Below are 18,849 nucleotides of genomic sequence, written 5' to 3'. Positions count from 1 at the left end.
TGAAGCAATGCTGCATATTTTAGAAAAACGCTTTTCGATTGCTTAGAATTGAATGATGATGTGTCATTATGGTCAATTTTGCACATATTTCCTCCATACAGCGGTTAAGGGCTCGGAAATGTGAAATGTTTTGAAATCAGTACACATTATTTTTATTTGTAAAAAAAATTACAAGTTAGCTATTACAATTTTCCCATAATATAACCCCAAAAAATGCCGCTTTTGTATCAAACAAAAATGGACGTCACATTTGACGCATCGCACTCTAGATGTTTTTTCGCACAAACAGCGACAACGATTTTTCCGTCGAACTACTTCTGGCCAGTGGACCACGTGATCCAGTAGTACAGCCGTGCTTGGCAATGGTCTTCTTATCAGCAGCTACCTGCTGGATTCCATTTCTGATGACCAACAGACCCTTTTCTATGATATTTTTTGTTGATTTAGCAGTTTTATGAGGGAATGAATAATCTCCAGGGTGTATTGCAACAGATCTTTCTGGCTACCACCAGCTGCTGCTACTTTTGCACTGAGATCTCTTCGACACAACAGCAACATGGCTGGATGGTACAAAACAGTTCTTTTCTAAAGCATATTCTACTCCGATGGTACAGTACTCTTAGCATTACAAGAAAGATGAACATAATGATATATCAAAATCAGAAGTTGTCTACTTGAATTGATCAAATGCATACATACAGTTCTTTGAACATTGGGTTACCAAACGGCGGCGATAGGAATAAACTGAACAAACAGCCTGATGGCTTCACAAATATTAATTACTATTTTAAAGAAAATTTCTCATTGCCTACATTTTAAGAACAGTCAGATAAAATAAAATAAAAATTATTGCAATTAAAGAAAAATTTGATTCTTTTTAATACTGTTGTTCTGTATGCTCATTTTAAAATGGAAACAAACCACTGCAGTCTAAGTGCATTGCTCTTTTCATGGAAACAAGAAATATGATCTAATGTGTGAATAAATAATAGTCTACAATCCCATTACGCCTATACCATATTTTGCGTTATCTGATTGTCGTTGTATTATTTTACAACAAAAATAGAATCAACAGGTTCGCATTTGAACGGCAGCGTTGAACAATTTTTCTTTAGCTTCTGCATTCAAAGTTTCGGCCAAACGTTGCCGAAGCAAAAAGGATGCGAAAATTTCAGCCGTCCTCTCCGGTGAATCTTCATGAACCGAATGCCCAACTTCGGTCAGCAATGCCATCTGAAATTTTCCCTGCATCTGGGCTGTGGTCAACGCGGTGTCCATGTTGTCTTTGTTGGCCAGAAGCAGAAGTTTCGGAACAGAGACGGATAAAAATTTTTCCGACATGCCAGTATACCAACCTTCCCAATATTTTTCCGTTTTCGACAAATCTATACGCCAACCATAAATTGTCGACTCTGGACATTCTACATCGGATGTCTGAGGAATTTCCTCCAATTCTGCTGCTTCTTCATCAATACGATCAATTGGATGCTGATCTGATCTTACCAAATTCTCTTTTACACTTTGAATTCTGCAAAATAAATATTAACAAAGTAGTTTTTAAAAAAGGCACTAATACATTCTTTTCGCCAACTACAACACTCACTTTTTCACTTGACCCGGCATAGAAACTCTGGCCGATTCCAAATTTCGAATGTATGAAGAACGTTTGCTGAAAATTAAAAAAAAGATTTTACAATTTAAAATTTTTCCACTGAAGAATTAAACTTTTAAACAAAAGTGAAAATTAATTCCAACTAACCTCCATTCAATAGCCATCGGTATGCTATTGAACTGTTTCGGTCGACTGAGTAAATAATTCTGCATACATTTCAAAGCTTGCAAAGCAGAGCCTGAAAATAATTGTAAAATAATTCTTAAATTTCAAAAAAAACATAACATTCAGAAACCTTCTGCAACATCAACAACAATCAATGCAGCCAATGATGGAATATTTTTGGAATGAGCAACTTCAACAGCAACAGCGCCACCCATGCTAAACAGTATTTTATATTCACGTTGCAATAGAAAAAACCACTAAAAAATTATAAGAAAAAAGGAAATAAATCCAATTTTCGTATCGAAAACAACTCTACTTGAATGAAATACATGCAATTAAGAATACTGTTTAAATAATCAGTACTGATTTCTTTTTGATAAAGACAACATACATGTGCAATAATATTGATTAGCCCATTCAACAAAACTCACCTATGTCCGATCAATATTACAGGGGCAGTAATTTGAGAAAAATAAGTTTTCAATACTGCAGCAACATCACTAAACAAAAAAAATCAACTACTGAACAAGCTGAACTGTGCTAAACAGTATATATATACTCTGCCATCACTTCCAAAGCCAAATTGTACTCATCATCAGTATTTGTTTCACCTATCAAATGAAAAAATGATTTTAATCACATAAAAAATAAAGCCAAAATTTACCATGTCCTCGAAGGTCAATAGCAAAAACTGTGCATGTAATCAATGACGATAGATATTTCTACAAATGAATGGATTTGGTAAAACTGGTGCACTGCTTTTCAACACTATTATAAAACTGTTTACTGCCAAACATGCCCATGACAGTGCAGAACATCCCCCACCGTGGAGAAATACCAACAACGGCCCATCTTTTCCTTTAATGTATACGTTGAATAAATTCTTATCTGATATTTTCACAGTTTCCTTTTTGTCAAAATAAGCATTCCATTCAAGTGGTTGAAAGCGATCTGCATTCAAACGCTTCGAAGTTTTCGAATTTGCACTTAAATATTGTAATTTTTATAAAAAAAATAAATAAATTCTGCACATTTCAAAAAATTGTCGTGTGCAATTGTTATTGTTTGTCAGTGTTTCGACGTACCGTGATTTGGGAGGTAAAGATATTAGTAATCGTTTATGAAGAGACTTTTCTAATTCAGAAGCCATCACTTTATTAATTAAAAAAATATAATTTATGAATATTGCAAGAATAACATTACCTAATTATTCAAACATATTCTAATGATCAATAAAAGCTGTTTGTCTACCATAGAAATAAAGTTCATAAAGTACAAATAATAATATTTTTAAAAAATGATTTTATAAAATGAATTTCATGAAATATTTTTTTTTGAATAATAAATCTTAGGCTAGTAACAGAAATTATCATTTACAAGAATTATTTGAAAAATGATTTTCCATAAATTACTGTAATTGGTTTGCAATATTGATTTTCACGTTCGTCTAGTACAGTAGATGTAAATAATTTTGTAATATATATTGATTTATTTTTATTTTTGATGTTATCGTTTAAAAATATTTTCATAAAGCAAAAATTAAAAAATTGGTTACCCTTTGCACAACCCAATGTTTGCTTTGCGACTGCTTCTCACAGAAGAAATCTCTTGGAACTTTTGACGCATGAAATTCGCCTTCGCGGCCCAATAACCGTTGCCCAATACATGCACAGGGCTCTGACGTGTCCCGTTTATGGTTATTACACAACGCGAAGTTGTATTTTCGGTAAAGACGGTGATTTTCTCACATCGCCAGAAGTGAGTCAAATGTTCGGTGAAATTTTGGCTCTGTGGTGTGTACAGATGTTGGACGAAGTATGTCACGAAGGGCCGTTCAATTTGGTCGAACTGGGCCCGGGAAGTGGCAAACTCATGCAAGATATGCTGAGAACTATGGCCAAGTTTAAAGTTTGCAATAAAATATCAGTACATTTGGTAGAAATAAGTGACCAGCTCGCGCGGCAGCAGGAGCAGTTGTTGTGTCCACAGTGGACGAACACTGGGATGGATTCGATTGGCGAAACGGTTTGTTACAAGAAGAGGTATACGTCGAGTGGAATTCCCGTACATTGGCACAAAGATGTGGAAGATTTGCCCAGGGGGTTTTCTCTGGTTATAGCCCAAGAATTTTTCGACGCCATGCCGATACACAAATTCCAACATACCGCTCGCGGTTGGAGAGAAATTCTCGTCGATGTTGACGAGGATGCATCGATTTGTTGTGGTGGTGATGATCGATTGAAATTTTTCCTCGCTTCATCAAAAACGGTTACCCAAAAAGCGTTCTTCGATGAAAAGCTGGCCGGCGACAAGTCGACGGCGTGGGAAATCAGTCCGGCTAGTGTTGTCGTCCTGCGGTCCATTTCCAAACTGATCACCGAATTCGGCGGTGCAATGTTGATCGTCGACTACGGCCACGATGGAGAAAAGGGCGACACTTTGCGCGCATTTGCCAACCACCAAATTGTCGATCCTTTGCAAAATCCCGGCATGGTCGACATGACTGCTGATGTTAATTTTCGCTATTTGAAAAAACAGCTCGAAAATCTCGTGGTCTGCTTCGGGCCGGTCACGCAGGGGGAATTTTTGCTCAGGATGGGCGTCGGTTTTCGTCTGCAACAACTGCTCGGCAGCGTCGAAAATGAATCCCAGCGTGATTATTTGATTTCAAGCTGCGACTATTTGGTGAACAGTGAAAAAATGGGCAGTCATTTTAAAGTTTTCTCCATCTTTCCAAATGTATTGAATGACTATTTATCCCGCAGAGCGCCTCCTGGATTTTCTTTGGCAAATAAAAATTAACCAATAAAATTAATCATATACAGTTGTTCAATTCGAATGGTCAATCTTGAACAGCTCTTTTTTAGTACAGTGCAATATTGTCATTCTGTAATATTGAAATTTGGTTCTAGAAAAAGTTATTGTTTCTTTTTTCTATTATTCAAGCATTTATTATATCATTCACGTGTGTGTGTGTGTGTGTGTGTGCGTGTGTTGAATAATTATTGTAAGCAGAAGGAGTTTGTTTTTAATTTTTTATGAATTTTATTCTTGATTATCATTTAATTCTGTATTTGATTGAAAGAAAATTTGTCGATAGTTTACAATTTGCATAATTTATTCGCCATAATAAATTTAAACCGAGATAAAAATTTTGAAAAAATACTTTGAAAAGCTAGTTTCAGTACATTTCTTATGAAACTCAAGGTAGATAGGTAAAGTTATATTTTGTATATGTGATCAGAGTTATGCAAAATTGTGTATTGTTGAAATGCTTTGTTGCATTGTCATTGAAATTGGGTTGTGTGCCTTAGTTAATTGTTTTTGTTTCAAATTAAAATCATAAATCAGTTTGAATTTCATTCGCAATAACAGCGCTGATTTAATAATATGGGTGATGGTGATTTTTTTTGCTCTTTCAATTTCTGATTGAATTCATGCTTGGTCGTTTGGTTTATAACGAAAAGTGTATGTTTGAAGATTTTTGAAAAAGCGAAAATGGCGCTGAAAGTTACGGGAGGAATTGTTTCACAGTTGACAAAAGTGAAAGTATTTGTGATCAATCGAACGGCAGAAATTGGCATCTTGAACAGCAGTTTGACGCGGTTTACGACATTCGCAGCGTTTTGTCGAATGTTAACATTTTGTTCTGTTGCCGAACCGAAATTGCACAACTTTTTGTCGAAAACGACAATTGTTTCACCATTTGCGGTCTATTCTGTCGAAGCTGCGGAAAATACCGACAGGTGATTGTTTCGATTTAATTCAATTATTAATTAATTAATTAATTAATTTTTCAGTTCAAATGAGAGAAAAGAGGATGAAGAGGGGAAAGAAATCGCGTCGGTGAAGCGTCGATTGACCCAGTTGATGAAAAAGTACGAATATCCGTCGTTGCCAGTATCCACAGCGTATCAGTATTATACAAAGGAGTGTTTCGAAAAGGCCGGCAAAGGGTTGAAAGTTCATCAAGCGATGCCGGAATTTGCGAAAAGTTGGAAACGACTGAGTCTCGCGGAAAAGAAGGAATACGAAAGCAAAATGTTGCAAGCGATCGGAGAATTCAGCGATTCGTTGAAGCGGTGGGAAACGTCGTTGAAGCAGCGCAAACTGGGCGGCGTGTTGAAGGCGATCACGCTGGGTATCCGGCTCGACGACACCAAACGGCTCACTAGGCGACTGTTGAAAAAGGAGCTCGACCATCTGAAAGAACGTTACGATTGTCCGTTGTTGAAATTCTCCAAGCCGTACCGGCTGTTCATGCACGAAAAGCTGAAAACGATGTACAAAGATGTGGGCGACAGCCAGCAGCATCGTCTGCGTTCGGTTTCGGACCAGTGGAACTCGATGACCGCCGAAGAGAGGCGGGTTTTCAAACGTCGGGCCGATCAAATTGCGGAATCTGAAAACGAACGTCTCGACCAGTGGCGACAAGATATGTTCAACCGAGGTCTCAGTGACGTGGTCGACAAAATCGACTGGCTCCAAACGCACATCGGTACCCTCCGACCGGCCGGTAGAACTTTGTCACTAGCCAAGTTCAGTTCCATTTTGGATGATCTGAGCAACAAGAAGTCGAAAAGCAAACCACGAACCGAAGAACCATCACCAGCTTGAATGAAGAATCTCACATTCTCTCCCTCTCTTGCTGTTTCATTTGACAATTTTCATATTTATTTATTTATTTATTAAATATTTTTCTCAAACAAAATGAAAAAAAAAGAAAACAAAGAAAAATAATATAAACTCATCATTCTACCTGATCTGAGCGAGCTCAGGGTTGTTTGTCATCGATCACTAAAAAATGATAAAACATCAGGACACGAAAGAACACACGCGTTGGATAGACAGAGAATAAATAGAAAAGCGGCCAACAAAATACCGCAGATCGATGATAAGCTACAACATTGTACCTCTGTGTGAGCGAGCGAGGGAGTCGAACTTCAGTTTTCAACAAATGAGGAGATATTGAAAAAAATAAAATAAAATATACCAGAAATAATGCAGAGACCGATAACATAGTATATAGAATAGAAGAATTATTATTAATTATTATTCCATATCGAGAAACAAGTCAAGCAACATCTGAACAGCTGTTACCCGCAAAATTATGTTCCACTTGATCAACATCAACACCATTACTACTACTAGTATTATCACCAATATTATTATTATTATTATTAGCATTGTCGCAGTTGTTGCTGTTCAATGAATAACCGTTCAGTGGTTCCGGTTGTGAATGACCATTGACCACCATCACCAGCGGAGGATCAGAATTGGTCTTCAAACCTGTGGATATAGCTGCTGCCGCCGCCGCAGCCGCAGCCGCGGCCGCCGTTGCGGCACCATGAATACGCTCGGCTTCGTCCAACCATTTTTGCAGCCTGTTGCGCATTTGGCTCAGTCGATTGGGACTGAAATGCAAATGTTCAAATTTGGCAATCGACGGTTGGGTGTATTCGATGTCTCGATATTCGTCGGCCAAAGCCGCCGCGACATCCTTTTGCGTATAGCCGAGTTCGAAACGTCGACGTTTGAAATATTCCGCAAATTCTTTGATGTCATTCTGAGCGCCCACCGTCGTCTTCTTCTGGTCCACCGAGGCAGCCGAAGAACCGCCACCGCTGCTGCCGTTGTTCATCTTGCTGGCCAACGAACCGCGCGGCGTTGAGCCGGATTCGCCGTGTCGATTGCGCGGTTTGCATTTGTAACTGTGAGAAGTTGCCGTCGACGTCGATCCAATCCCACCGCCGTTTCCATGGTGCAAATGCTGATGGTGCTGCTGTTGTTGCTGTTGCTGCTGCAACAATTGCAAATGGTGTTGCTGCTGTTGGAGCTGTTGCTGATGGTAAAGTCGACTGGCAGCCGACCGACCGGCTCCACCAATACGACGATACGACTGACCGCGGAAAGCCATCCGACTGTGCAAAGCGACGTTGCAGTTGCAATTCCAATCGACGCAGGAGATGAGCACGTCGCCGTCCGGATCGGAACGAAAAACTGGCAATGCCATTCCACCCGGATCCGCATATTTCGAACTTTTACGTTCAGTCAACGTGCTAATCACACTGTCCAAAGTTCGTGGTCGCTTCTTCTGAACAACAACGCTCGGCATCGTACCGAAAGCGGGGGGTTCTTCATTCTCTTCCGACCCTGGAGCCATAAAAACTGCACGAACACCACCAAATCACTCACACAAAAAAACAAGCAAGCGTTGTTGTGATACAATTCCCTAAAAATACAAGAAAAAACAACACATTTTACATACGTGAAATTTGGATGTAATCGAACGCGCGACCGACTTGGATAAATAATGCTGAACAAGAAAATATATCAACAACAACAACTGTTGAAATTTCTATCGATACCACTTTACAATGAATTTCAGAATAGAAATCAACAATTGCACTGAATCATTCGATCAGCATGATGATGTTAGAATTTGAAAAAAAACGAGGGGAGGGGGTGGGAAGGTGGGAGAAGATTCAATTACACACTGGACAATAGTAGAATTACAAACAAATTGGGGAAAGAAAGATGATCAGCATAATGTGCTGATAAAATTCACGATGATTCAAGTATATTTATTTTCACAAGAGAAATTGAGAACCAACTGCTGCTGCTGCTGCTGCTGCTGCTGCTGCTTGACTTTTGCATGACGCAAATTCAACGACGAACGACATTTCCACCAATAATGATACTGTTGGCTGTTTAAACAATTTTAATGTCACCAATTTGCTGTAAAACCTTCTACTTGATGAATATTCAACTGAAGAATAATTAAAATAAAATAAAATATACTGATTACACCAGTAAAGAAGTATAAATATAATTTGGAAAAGAATAAAAATATCAATCCATACTGTGCTTTTGTTTTGATACGGTCGGTTCACTGCTCAGTACACAAAAGCAGAATTTGCACAACTTTTGTCCAAGCAAAGCAACGCTTGATCGCATGAAATTGGAACAATGAAAAAGCCACTCTCGAGAAGAATAGCAATAAAACTTGGTGATAAATGACCAAAGCAGAATTGTCAGTGAAAATAATAATACTAATGATATTCCATGACGTTGAATTGTAAATTCTTTTTTTTTGAGAGAGAGAAAGAGAGATTATTGACTTTTTAGTTAGCGGATAAAAGGGAAAATAAATTGTCGCATACCAACTGCTAACATTTCCACTGATCACCAAATTTCCCTTCGAGAGGATATCGATGAATTTGAATTTTTGATTCAATTTGAGAAAAAAAAATTATTTGAAAAAAAGATACATCATTGTATCGTCGATCTAATGAATCTCAATTCGATTTGATTCATCAACATACAAAAAATACGGTAAATATGCTGAAAACATTATTTTAAAATAAAATTAAAAAAAAGAAAAACAAAACAAATAAACAACAACAACAAAAGTGATCAAATAAAGCAAACCGGTTTTCTGATGACTAGGAATTAAAAGTGAACGTGAATTGTTCGGCGATCTGCATTCGAGCAATTCCACAACACTACTCTCTCTATCTCTTTCTCTGTGATCAATATCTGAAAAAGAAGTTTCGATGGAAATCGAATCAAAATACCCGTCAAGAATGTTCACATGCCACAAATATACATAACATGCGTGATCGATTTTCAAATTTCAACGAACAAAATTTACATCTATGCAAAAACATGATAAATAAATAAATAAATAAATAATACAATTTGCCTATTTTTCAAATGGGCAGGAAGCACATATAATTTTCTTCTTTTTTTTTGAAATTGCATCGCAAAAGTGAAGAGAATTCAGAAATAACAATAGAAAGATGAAGAAAGATTATGTCTGGGCAAGCGAACTCGAGCAACGAAATCGTCCGCTTCAATAAGCCTGACGAGCTTTGTTCCGCCTGACCTACATATTGTTGGATCAAGTCAAGTCAAACGTCGACCGTTACAATACATTCTCGTATGCTCGATATTCTACGTATGCATTTATTATATTCTACACTGATTCCTACGAGCGGACAAGAATAATTTCAACCAATTTGATACTGTTGAACAGTTGGCTTTGTTTCCATCGTCTGTGAACAAAATATCCCATCAATAAAAGAATCGTTGAAAATGTACATATCCTTCAACTGACCTAGATACAGCAAGTCTGATTGACATACGGTCGTGTAGGCGCGTACAATTCATCTTCTGGCACATTTTACAAGCCATAAGTAGAAACTTGTACAACAACATAAAATGCTACTGCTGATAAAAGGAAAATGTAAAACAAAAAAAAGCAGAGAAATACACGCGCATATACAGATGTATTACAAAATATTACGTCATTGTACATGAAATCTGGTGTATTGTATTTAATGGATTTAAAAATTGAACAAATGACAAAACCGTTGACTTGATTCGGAGAAAAAGATTCGACGAAAGAGAACATTGCATGTGAATACAACGAAACGACCATATCATTACAAAACCAACCTCTCGACGAAGACGGGATACTTGTAATGTATACAGTATACTTGCATCGAGCGAAAAAACTCAGGCACAATTCAACTTGCCAATTCATAACTCCACCAACTGGTTTAAGGATAAATTTAACAAAATCAAAAGTGGATAAATTTCAAATTATAAATTATACCGCACTGAAATCTTTGTCACAATATCGTCAACTGAGACGAAAGTAAATTTTCCATTTAAATGGTAGTTGGTAAAATTTGCAGCAGCATTTGCATTCAAAACATTCTATCACTTCGATTCAGAAGGAAGTGCTTTTACGTTTCATTAACAATGAAAACAAAAACACTGTCCCAGTTGCATATTAATATTGCATTGCAATAACTGAAAAACAATTTATTTCTGCTCGATAAATTTGAAAATTCAAAAATTGAAATATTTAAAAATAATACATTTTACAGTTCTTTTTGCTTCACTTTACACAAAACAGATTCACTGTGGCAAAACTGACATTTTTCTCCTGATTATATTTTCTAAAAATTTAATATTTCAACGAAAACAAAAATTAATATATAAATAAATGTAGATGCTAAAATTTTTTGAAAATAAAAGTAAATATGACAACAAAATAAGTGAAGTTTTAAATAAATAAGACTGGCATTTCTTATTCAAAATGAGCATCATTATGCTAATATTGAAATTGTTCACATGACATTTGTAGGAATTTACAAACAAACTAAGGAAATTGTAGAAAAACCAGCAGCTCTGTATCACAATTACGCATACAAAAATTATCAAAAATTATAAATTATACAAAGATAAAAATTTTTAATTATCTTAAAGTAGTATCTATATATATATACGTAAAAGGTAAGTTTAACAAACGTTGCACTATGCATTTTTACAAAAAAATCATCACTGAAAGTTTCACTGATCAAATTAAATTAAATTTGCATATATCAATTTCTGAATGAAATTTATCTGTTGGATAAACAGCAAATTCTTTTTCATTGCATACAACATGTGCAACAGTTTTAAAATATGAAAAATGAAAGAATATGTTTTACAATTTAAATAGGCTAAAATTTCTCGTCTCCATTTACGCGCCATTTATTAATTACAAAAATCAATGCTCTCATAACGAACAGCCTCTTCAATATGTAAATAGGTTTGCAACTTTTTTTAAATAGAATTTTGCTATTCATTTCAATGAAAATTTCATGCCCCTTTTTTCATCACTTCAAGCAAACAAAAGATCGAATGTCAATATCGCAATCTTCTCAATGGATTTATAGATATGTTAAATAAAAGTATTGCATGAAGATAAATATGATCTATAATGACTGTTTTAAATAGAAAAGTAAATATCTCGCTGAATGAACATAAAACCGAAATGCCCAGATATTTATTTATCACGATGAACAATTTTTCAATGTTTCCCAAGCGCGCTGATTACACGCAAAATTGACTAGCTGATGATAAGCTCCGCTGAAAGTATAAATTTATATAATTAAAAACATGCGCAAAGTCGAACCCACCAATTTTTTACTGGATAAAAATAATTTACTGCATTTGCTGTGATCATCGTAAAAAATTTAACAAAATAAAAATTTCATTTCATGTCTTACATCTGTAGTGATAGCTTTGAAAAGCGTGCTATTATTAATTTTCCTTTTTATGAGCAGTACAATTCAAAAAAAAGAATATGTTTTAAAAAATATTTGCTGGATAAGGATTAAATGAAATATTACATAATACAATGAAATGTTTTATTGATTAAGTGAATATGATTGAGGCAAATGTTCAATGTTTAATGTTCAGTCACCTTGAGAATGAAATGTATATAGGAATGCTATTGCAAAAAATGTACATGTTCAAACTTGTAGCAAATAATTGTGAAATAATTTATCTTCGTGAAACAGCCTACCTTTGACGTATGCAAAAAATTAAAATTCACTATTTGAAACTGGAATATCTAGCATGGATGTGATTGCAGTTGACGTGAATACAAGAAGCTTACTTTTCAGTCGGATTCAAGTCAGAGTGGTCGGAGATGGATCGATTAAACCAGACGAACGTATGCAATGATTAAAGTTGGTCGTGTTTGTTCAACGGCTGTTGGAGTGACAGCTAGTTGCGCGGATGTCAGCTAATAGCGAGCTGTTGTCGACCTTGCTTCTCTTTTTTAAAACCATTTTTTGCAAAAATGAGCTGTAAACAATGGGAAATTTTGCATTGCTACGAAAAAATATCACTGTCCAAAAACCGGAAATTGAAATATCACTTCAACAAGTGTATTAAAATTAAAACCAGGTTGGCAAGGAAGAATATTTAAAAATATGTAGGTAGGCTTGTAACGATTTGCTGAGTTGGCACTTTGGCTTTGGCAACACTCATGCTATGCTCAAGTCAATAGTTTCTGCCACCTAACTGCGCAATGCTAAATTGATTCAGTTTTTTGAAGAATATCTAATAATAATATTTTAAAACAAACAAACAACAAATTAAATTACCAACATATAAATTGCAAAAACAAGAGACAAATGCTGCTGCAAACATGAAGATGAAATTCAAGTAAAATGGAATCATTTTATTAATCTTTACTTTGAAAATCATACTTCATCATGTAGTCAGATGTTTTCAAAAATATCGAATGTCTTCTCTTTATAGATTATAGAGTTTGAAGAAATTGTTTCGCATGTCATCACGTAACAGTGCCAACAAAGAAGCTTCGGATGTTGATTTTATTACTCATTAAATGAATGGCAATTTTAGCCAACATTTACGCAGCCGACTAAATCGACAACTCAATTCCTATAAATTGCATGCTTCGTTTCATTTCAAGGAAATTATTTATAAAAGAGCAAAGAATATAATTAAGCAATTCAAACATCCAACTCATGTCCAAAATGCCCGACATTCGCATTGCAAATTTTCATCATATTTCTGTGCAATGCAATTTATATTTTCTTTAAAAATTGATTTTGAAAATTTAACAAGAAAAAATCTTCTCTTTTTTTTTGCATTTTAGTTTTTCAAAATAAACAAAATATTCCAAATTGATGAAATCCGTCGTTTTAAAAAGCTGATGTGAGCATTATTCCATCAGATCACATGCTTATCAGATCATTGAGTATTCAATCAGCTCACATATTGAATGCAACATACTTGAACTATAAAATAATACTAATTAACATAATACAACTTTTTTAAAACTATATTATATATTTCATTGTTTTTAAATTATTGTTTTGCATATATATATATATCGTAATATAAATTATATTATTGATAGAATTTTTGAATGTTTATTTGCTTGCCGTTGAAAATAAAAAAGGAAAATATGTTCAATTAATTAAACAAATTTATTCGAGTGATTTGTCAGTTTTACACTATTGTGAAAGTTTTTTTGTTACTTTTATTTTGTTAAAAATAAATTTAATTTCTTTTTGATCTTCTAAATATTATAAAAAAGTTTTTATTACCTGCTTTTCCAATAATAAAATTACTCTTGTATGTACATTGTGCAGTAACAGGTTGATTTTAAATTTATTTGGAAAGACTTTTTTCAACTTTATTAATTTTAAAATGTTTAAAGTTGTTTTGACTTTTATCTTCACAAATAAATAAAAAAATCCATTACAAACTTACAAAATGAATATGAAAAATTATTCAAAAAATGTTTACCATTTACAAGTATGTTATTATGGAAAGAAATGAACTACGAGTAATTTCGATATTATTTTTCAAAATATTCTGTATTTTTTTTCAATTTTTAAATTTTGAAAAAATTATTATGTTTTGAATTTCTGTCCACTACAATGTCAATAGGGGTAGCAGGCAAAATTTTACAACGCTGGTGTGGCAACAATGCACTGTTTATTTAAGAGGCAATGTAATAGATAAAAGTTGCTGAACGTTGAAATCGGCAAAAGCGTATCAGCATACGTGTTCTATCAAAGTGTCACAACCGACGCTGACCAACGTGACTAAGGTTTAATGTTTATTTAAAGCGAAGCATTTCTTCTTCTCGCCCTTTATTTACAACGTCCATGAAAAGTTTGTTTCGTCCGCTGTTGTAAAAATCAACTTTCACCTTGTCGCACATTTTGTAAAATCCTTGAATTGAATTTTTCATTTCTCTTCACAAAATATTCAAATTCAATATTTTATCATTGAAATTGATTCGGCTTTTGTTTTCTTCTTTGAAAGTTGATTAACATGGACAGAAAAAGTCGTAGGAATCAAAATTCCAATTCGATGAGCATAATTTTGTGCATTTTGAAAGCGCTCTTACTTGTAAGTACTTTCATCAAAGTTGTTTAATCGATTTGCAAACTTATTCATTCCAGTTGCTGTTCAAATGTTCAAAATTTTAATATTCACTTCTTTACAGTTTGGATAAAAGATTACCATGCTAAAATTCACTGTCCAGACGATGATTCAGACAAAATAAAATTCAACACTTCTCTGCTTATGTGAATTTATTATTCATAATCAAAATATAATTCCACAACAAAAAATCATTTTTTCATTTATTAACTTTTGTAATTTTGTAATATAATACAGTGCAGTGCATGAAAACACTACTTTTTTCAAAATTCATACAATAATAATAGTAGATTTGAAGAATATTCTAAGGTAGCTAAAAGTAATGATAATTATTTTAGATTTCCGCTTGTGTCACTATTAGTTTGGCTGAAAAGTATTATGGCGATTATCAAGTAGGAATCATAGTTGGAATTGCAGCTATTACTATCCTGTACTGTTGTGTCAGCTTTATTCTTGATATTGCAATACAATGCAAGTGTCGGGAACAAAGATCATGTTGTGTAGTTGCGGTATGTGATTTGCATATTGACCTTTATGTTTAATTTTCACAAATAATGTTATATAATTATTTTATTCATAACCTTTCAACAATAGTAAAAATACAAGTAGTTTTTTGGTTTTTTAAATATAAAACTTATTATATAAGTGAAGTAAATCTTTATATTAAATAATATTCTATGACCAGTATATGGCTTTCGTGTAAAACTGTAAAAAAGAAAAATTTAACATTTTAAATATAGTGACAATATTTTAGGAGCTAATTTTTAGCACCGGTGGCTTTTGTGGATGGCTGATCAGTCTTGGTACTGCTATTACAATTTCCTTACGTACAGGTTCAAGAACAACTCAACTGTTTGGATGGATAGGGGTAATTATGAATCAACTGGATTTAATGCGCTTACGTACTTTTTTAAGGTCTGTTGTGGAATTGAAGTTGCCCTGTTTATCGCAATGATTGCTATTTACCTTACACAATGGGTTGGCTATTACATTCGTCGCCATTAATTATTTAGTATCAGATATCATGATTCAGAAAAGTGTTTGAGCAGTTTTGCAACCTTGCTCTACTGCAGATAATATTGATGCCAAATTATATATTTAAAAGTTGATAATATAATTTAAAACTAGTAAGACTTTTATTGCCATTATTATATTTTCATCTTTATCACATTCTGTTTTACAAAATTAAAAGTAACAAGCACGGTACGATTGAATATTGCATAAAATTATGTAAAATCTGATGTAATTTGACTTTACTTTTGATATTTAAAATTACAGGCAGTATGAACAAAAAAATCAATAAATTATCCGCTCATTTTACTTTTAAAGCAGTTTTCACACTTATTTTTTACGAAAATTTCGCAACAGAATGAACTTTAAGACATTTTAGATAATACTTTTTTATAACACATTAAATAATTTAAAATTTAAAAGCTTACAATTAAAAATTAAAAAAAACCAATTCGCTATCAACATAGCAGATGTTGATTCATTACTTGTTCAATTCAAAGCTGAAAAAATAACAATTTCAAATAAAATAAAGTTTTTTAATATTCAATAACATATACACTCTTATCATTTTATATCAGTCAGGTACTCAAAAAATAGGAGCAAATTATACTTTACTGAATTGTTTTTCCGCAGTGTTTGCAGTGCATCTTAAAACAAATAAATTCATCACGGAAACAACAATTGTAAATTTCAAACCATTTTTTTAATTCATTTAAAGAAATTCTCACATAAGCATTGCATACATATTTAATTTACAATTTCACTTGAAAATTGCTATTATCTGCAATGTCCCCGCCATTGAGAATATTAATTAGGAGAACAACGTTTATTCGACACATGCGCAACAACGATGATTAATAACATACTGACTATAACGCGCCACTCGTGATGTACACACATATATATATTGAAGAACTACAGTATGGATTGTATAAATGTAAGCAGGTTCTACTATTTTTGAAATTATGCGACTTAATACACAACGCTTCAGATTTAAATGTCGAAACTTCTATTCTACTGTAGTGAAAATGTAGATTTGGAAGACATCAATTCATTAACTTTTTATTAATTTTTCATGCATCAATGTAAAAATTATTTCATGCATTAATTTTTATGCTTTTACAAATGTCCATCAATTTCATAGTCATTAAAGCTATCAGCAAAACAATTTTCGTTTCTTGTTCTTCTTTTCAAACACAGCTCTGTCCACGTTTCAAACACAAGCATGCTAATTTATAGAGTACCCTTTTTGATTCCACAATTATATGATTAGTAAGCTCGTATTTTAAGCAGTGTAATGTTCTCAGTTCATCGTCCATTTAAGAAATTCTTGATTATTTTTTGAATTGGATTTGAATCATTAGCAGTTTTGCTAGTGGATGATGCAATGAATCGTTTCAAATCAGTAAATTTGTTTGAGAAAGCAGAACGAATTTAGCGTGATTATTAGAACCTGACTGCCAGTAACCCAAGTGCAGCATTGCTCCCTGCTATTGTAGCAAACTTATTATTTAAATAATTCATAAATAAAGTCTAAAGAAATAAATTCAAGCAATCTATTAGAAAATATCATTACCTATATGAGTAAGCAAGTCATTTTTGACGATCGCTCGATAAATATATTCTGTAATTATTACTTTGAGGTAATAAAATTTTTTTACTTTTTGATTTCGTTATAAGTTTGTCATAAATTGTATATTAAATTACCATACAAATGAATTCCTTGCAGAAAAGGGGAGAATAAAAGAAAAAGAATGCCGTTATTTTGTACATTCCATTTGTAACAATTGCCATTTGATTGTTCAAAGTATTAAAATGGGGAATGAAATTTTGATTACAGGGAAAAATTTTTTTTCCTTTTTTGTGTTATTGTCATGTTTTGAATGATTGTGAAGACTGCGTGGACAAAGAATGCGAGCAGTGATCGATAGCCGTATGTGCATGTATGATCAAGCTCATCCTGTAAATTTCATCTGACAATGTATAAAAGTTATAAAAATCCATTGTTCCAGTTTTATTTTGACAGTTGAACAGGTAAATAAATAAAAAAGCACACATTAAATGGAAGTGAAATTAAATAGAACATCAGCCGAGATGTGTGATGTAATGTGATTGATTGATTGATCGATGAGTTTCAAGCATATCAGAAAAGGTATAAATGATATAAAAAATTTATTAAAATTCAATAGTTAGTTCGCAGAAAGCTTGTTTTGTTTATTGTTTTGTTCCAGTGAATATCACTGATGCCCATTGGGGTTATTATTCAAGCACTTTGTTTGCAACTGCTGCCGTTCGCATTTTCAATTAGTTGCTCAGACAGTCTAGTCGGGCAGGGCAATTATATAGCCGTTACCATGGAAGGCGACAGTTAATGTCATTGGAGGTGATGATGATTCATGGCCCGTGAAAGAGTTCTTCTTTTTCCGTCGCTCCCCCCTACCGTTAACGCAACCACCACCAACATCCTTTCCATCCAGATAGCTTGATCGATATATATATACATATATAGCGTACAGGCAGGCCAAAAGGCAAGTTCAAGTTTTGATAATATCATTTTGCACAAGCCGGTGGCGATTAGCTTCCAGTTTTCGTCTTCTCTTTTGTCTAACAGTAACTGCGTTCACATTTGGGTCTTTTTCTTGGTGACCATGACCAAAATGTTTTGGCCCAGTTGAAAGAACGGCATTTTTTTGCAAGGGCACCACCAAGTAACATCGACATTATCGGTCACTGACAAAAATCCATCAATATTTATCATTATCATTATTATATTATTATTATCATTATTTTTACCCTATTTATTTAAATTAATTTTATTGTAAAAGGATTTAAAATAGTATTGTTTTGCAATCTATTTTTCTGATATGATGGATGGAAATGAACTGCCAAATTTGTATGAAAGTTGTATCACGCAGGTTACGGTGGTGTGCAAAATTCTTAATCGTATCATTTTTCACTTCAGTCAATAAATGCAATCTCTTGCCATTCCGCCTTATTGGTCAGTCTGACCTGAAAAGCCTCGGTCGATTGATTTCCCTCGTTACTATTCGGAAAACCTTCTGAAAGTTTTCCCTCTCATTCTCTCTACCTTTATTCTGTCAAAAACCAACTATTATTTTAAGCTCTGGTAAGTGAATAAATTATTATTAATTACTTTTTTTCTTTTTATTTAATTATAATTTGTTCAACATTTAATTTATCTAGTATTCATATTTACCTGATTTATGCATCAAAATTTGCATCTGCTTATTTGTTTTTATGAATTATTTTATAATTGCATAATTTGAACTTGT

General features: G+C 33.7%; 6 protein-coding genes across 6 annotated transcripts; 2 read left to right on the top strand and 4 right to left on the bottom strand.

The window, feature by feature from the left end:
- Positions 1-1,068: 1,068 nt before the first annotated feature.
- Tsp_01169 (protein phosphatase methylesterase 1) lies at positions 1,069-2,927 on the bottom strand. Its single transcript, XM_003376925.1, has 9 exons — positions 2,863-2,927; positions 2,526-2,763; positions 2,442-2,499; positions 2,337-2,388; positions 2,229-2,277; positions 1,908-2,034; positions 1,760-1,850; positions 1,604-1,669; positions 1,069-1,528 (listed from the first exon to the last, which is right to left on the bottom strand). Exons 1-9 carry the CDS (start codon positions 2,925-2,927, stop codon positions 1,069-1,071), a joined length of 1,206 nt encoding a protein of 401 aa, XP_003376973.1.
- Positions 2,928-3,328: 401 nt separating this feature from the next.
- Tsp_01170 (hypothetical protein) lies at positions 3,329-4,140 on the bottom strand. The gene is made up of 3 exons (XM_003376924.1): positions 3,943-4,140; positions 3,728-3,886; positions 3,329-3,661 (listed from the first exon to the last, which is right to left on the bottom strand). The coding sequence occupies exons 1-3, from the start codon at positions 4,138-4,140 to the stop codon at positions 3,329-3,331; spliced, it is 690 nt and encodes a 229-aa protein (XP_003376972.1).
- A 1,135-nt stretch (positions 4,141-5,275) lies between these two features.
- Tsp_01171 (hypothetical protein) lies at positions 5,276-6,394 on the top strand. The gene is made up of 2 exons (XM_003376923.1): positions 5,276-5,523; positions 5,578-6,394. The coding sequence occupies exons 1-2, from the start codon at positions 5,276-5,278 to the stop codon at positions 6,392-6,394; spliced, it is 1,065 nt and encodes a 354-aa protein (XP_003376971.1).
- A 457-nt stretch (positions 6,395-6,851) lies between these two features.
- Positions 6,852-7,940, bottom strand: Tsp_01172 (POU domain, class 3, transcription factor 2). The gene has a single exon (XM_003376922.1). The coding sequence runs from the start codon at positions 7,938-7,940 to the stop codon at positions 6,852-6,854; it is 1,089 nt and encodes a 362-aa protein (XP_003376970.1).
- Positions 7,941-14,434: 6,494 nt separating this feature from the next.
- On the top strand, positions 14,435-15,550 carry Tsp_01173 (conserved hypothetical protein). The gene is made up of 4 exons (XM_003376921.1): positions 14,435-14,512; positions 14,884-15,054; positions 15,300-15,413; positions 15,461-15,550. The coding sequence occupies exons 1-4, from the start codon at positions 14,435-14,437 to the stop codon at positions 15,548-15,550; spliced, it is 453 nt and encodes a 150-aa protein (XP_003376969.1).
- A 2,327-nt stretch (positions 15,551-17,877) lies between these two features.
- Tsp_01174 (hypothetical protein) lies at positions 17,878-18,277 on the bottom strand. The gene is given in 3 exon segments (XM_003376920.1): positions 17,878-18,037; positions 18,058-18,160; positions 18,172-18,277. The coding sequence occupies 3 exon segments, from the start codon at positions 18,275-18,277 to the stop codon at positions 17,878-17,880; spliced, it is 369 nt and encodes a 122-aa protein (XP_003376968.1).
- Positions 18,278-18,849: the final 572 nt, after the last annotated feature.

The sequence above is a fragment of the Trichinella spiralis genome (genome assembly GCF_000181795.1).
Source record: "Trichinella spiralis strain ISS 195 chromosome Unknown Scfld4, whole genome shotgun sequence".
Lineage (NCBI taxonomy): Eukaryota > Metazoa > Nematoda > Enoplea > Trichinellida > Trichinellidae > Trichinella > Trichinella spiralis.
Note: the sequence above shows the minus strand (reverse complement) of the source record. Positions and strands in the feature narration are given on the sequence as shown.

Coding starts and splice junctions, on each gene's coding strand:
- Tsp_01171 (XM_003376923.1), top strand. CDS start 5,276: ATGGCGCTGAAAGTTACGGGAGGAATTGTTTCACAGTTGACAAAAGTG. Junction 5,524..5,577: donor GCTGCGGAAAATACCGACAG/GTGATTGTTTCG, acceptor TTAATTTTTCAG/TTCAAATGAGAGAAAAGAGG.
- Tsp_01172 (XM_003376922.1), bottom strand. CDS start 7,940: ATGGCTCCAGGGTCGGAAGAGAATGAAGAACCCCCCGCTTTCGGTACG.
- Tsp_01170 (XM_003376924.1), bottom strand. CDS start 4,140: ATGGACCGCAGGACGACAACACTAGCCGGACTGATTTCCCACGCCGTC. Junction 3,887..3,942: donor TTTCTCTCCAACCGCGAGCG/GTATGTTGGAAT, acceptor GGCTATAACCAG/AGAAAACCCCCTGGGCAAAT. Junction 3,662..3,727: donor TCCTGCTGCCGCGCGAGCTG/GTCACTTATTTC, acceptor CATAGTTCTCAG/CATATCTTGCATGAGTTTGC.
- Tsp_01174 (XM_003376920.1), bottom strand. CDS start 18,277: ATGTCGATGTTACTTGGTGGTGCCCTTGCAAAAAAATGCCGTTCTTTC.
- Tsp_01169 (XM_003376925.1), bottom strand. CDS start 2,927: ATGGCTTCTGAATTAGAAAAGTCTCTTCATAAACGATTACTAATATCT. Junction 2,389..2,441: donor TATTGACCTTCGAGGACATG/GTAAATTTTGGC, acceptor TTCATTTGATAG/GTGAAACAAATACTGATGAT. Junction 2,035..2,228: donor TTTCTCAAATTACTGCCCCT/GTAATATTGATC, acceptor ATAATTTTTTAG/TGGTTTTTTCTATTGCAACG.
- Tsp_01173 (XM_003376921.1), top strand. CDS start 14,435: ATGGACAGAAAAAGTCGTAGGAATCAAAATTCCAATTCGATGAGCATA. Junction 14,513..14,883: donor TTTTGAAAGCGCTCTTACTT/GTAAGTACTTTC, acceptor TAATTATTTTAG/ATTTCCGCTTGTGTCACTAT. Junction 15,055..15,299: donor GATCATGTTGTGTAGTTGCG/GTATGTGATTTG, acceptor ACAATATTTTAG/GAGCTAATTTTTAGCACCGG.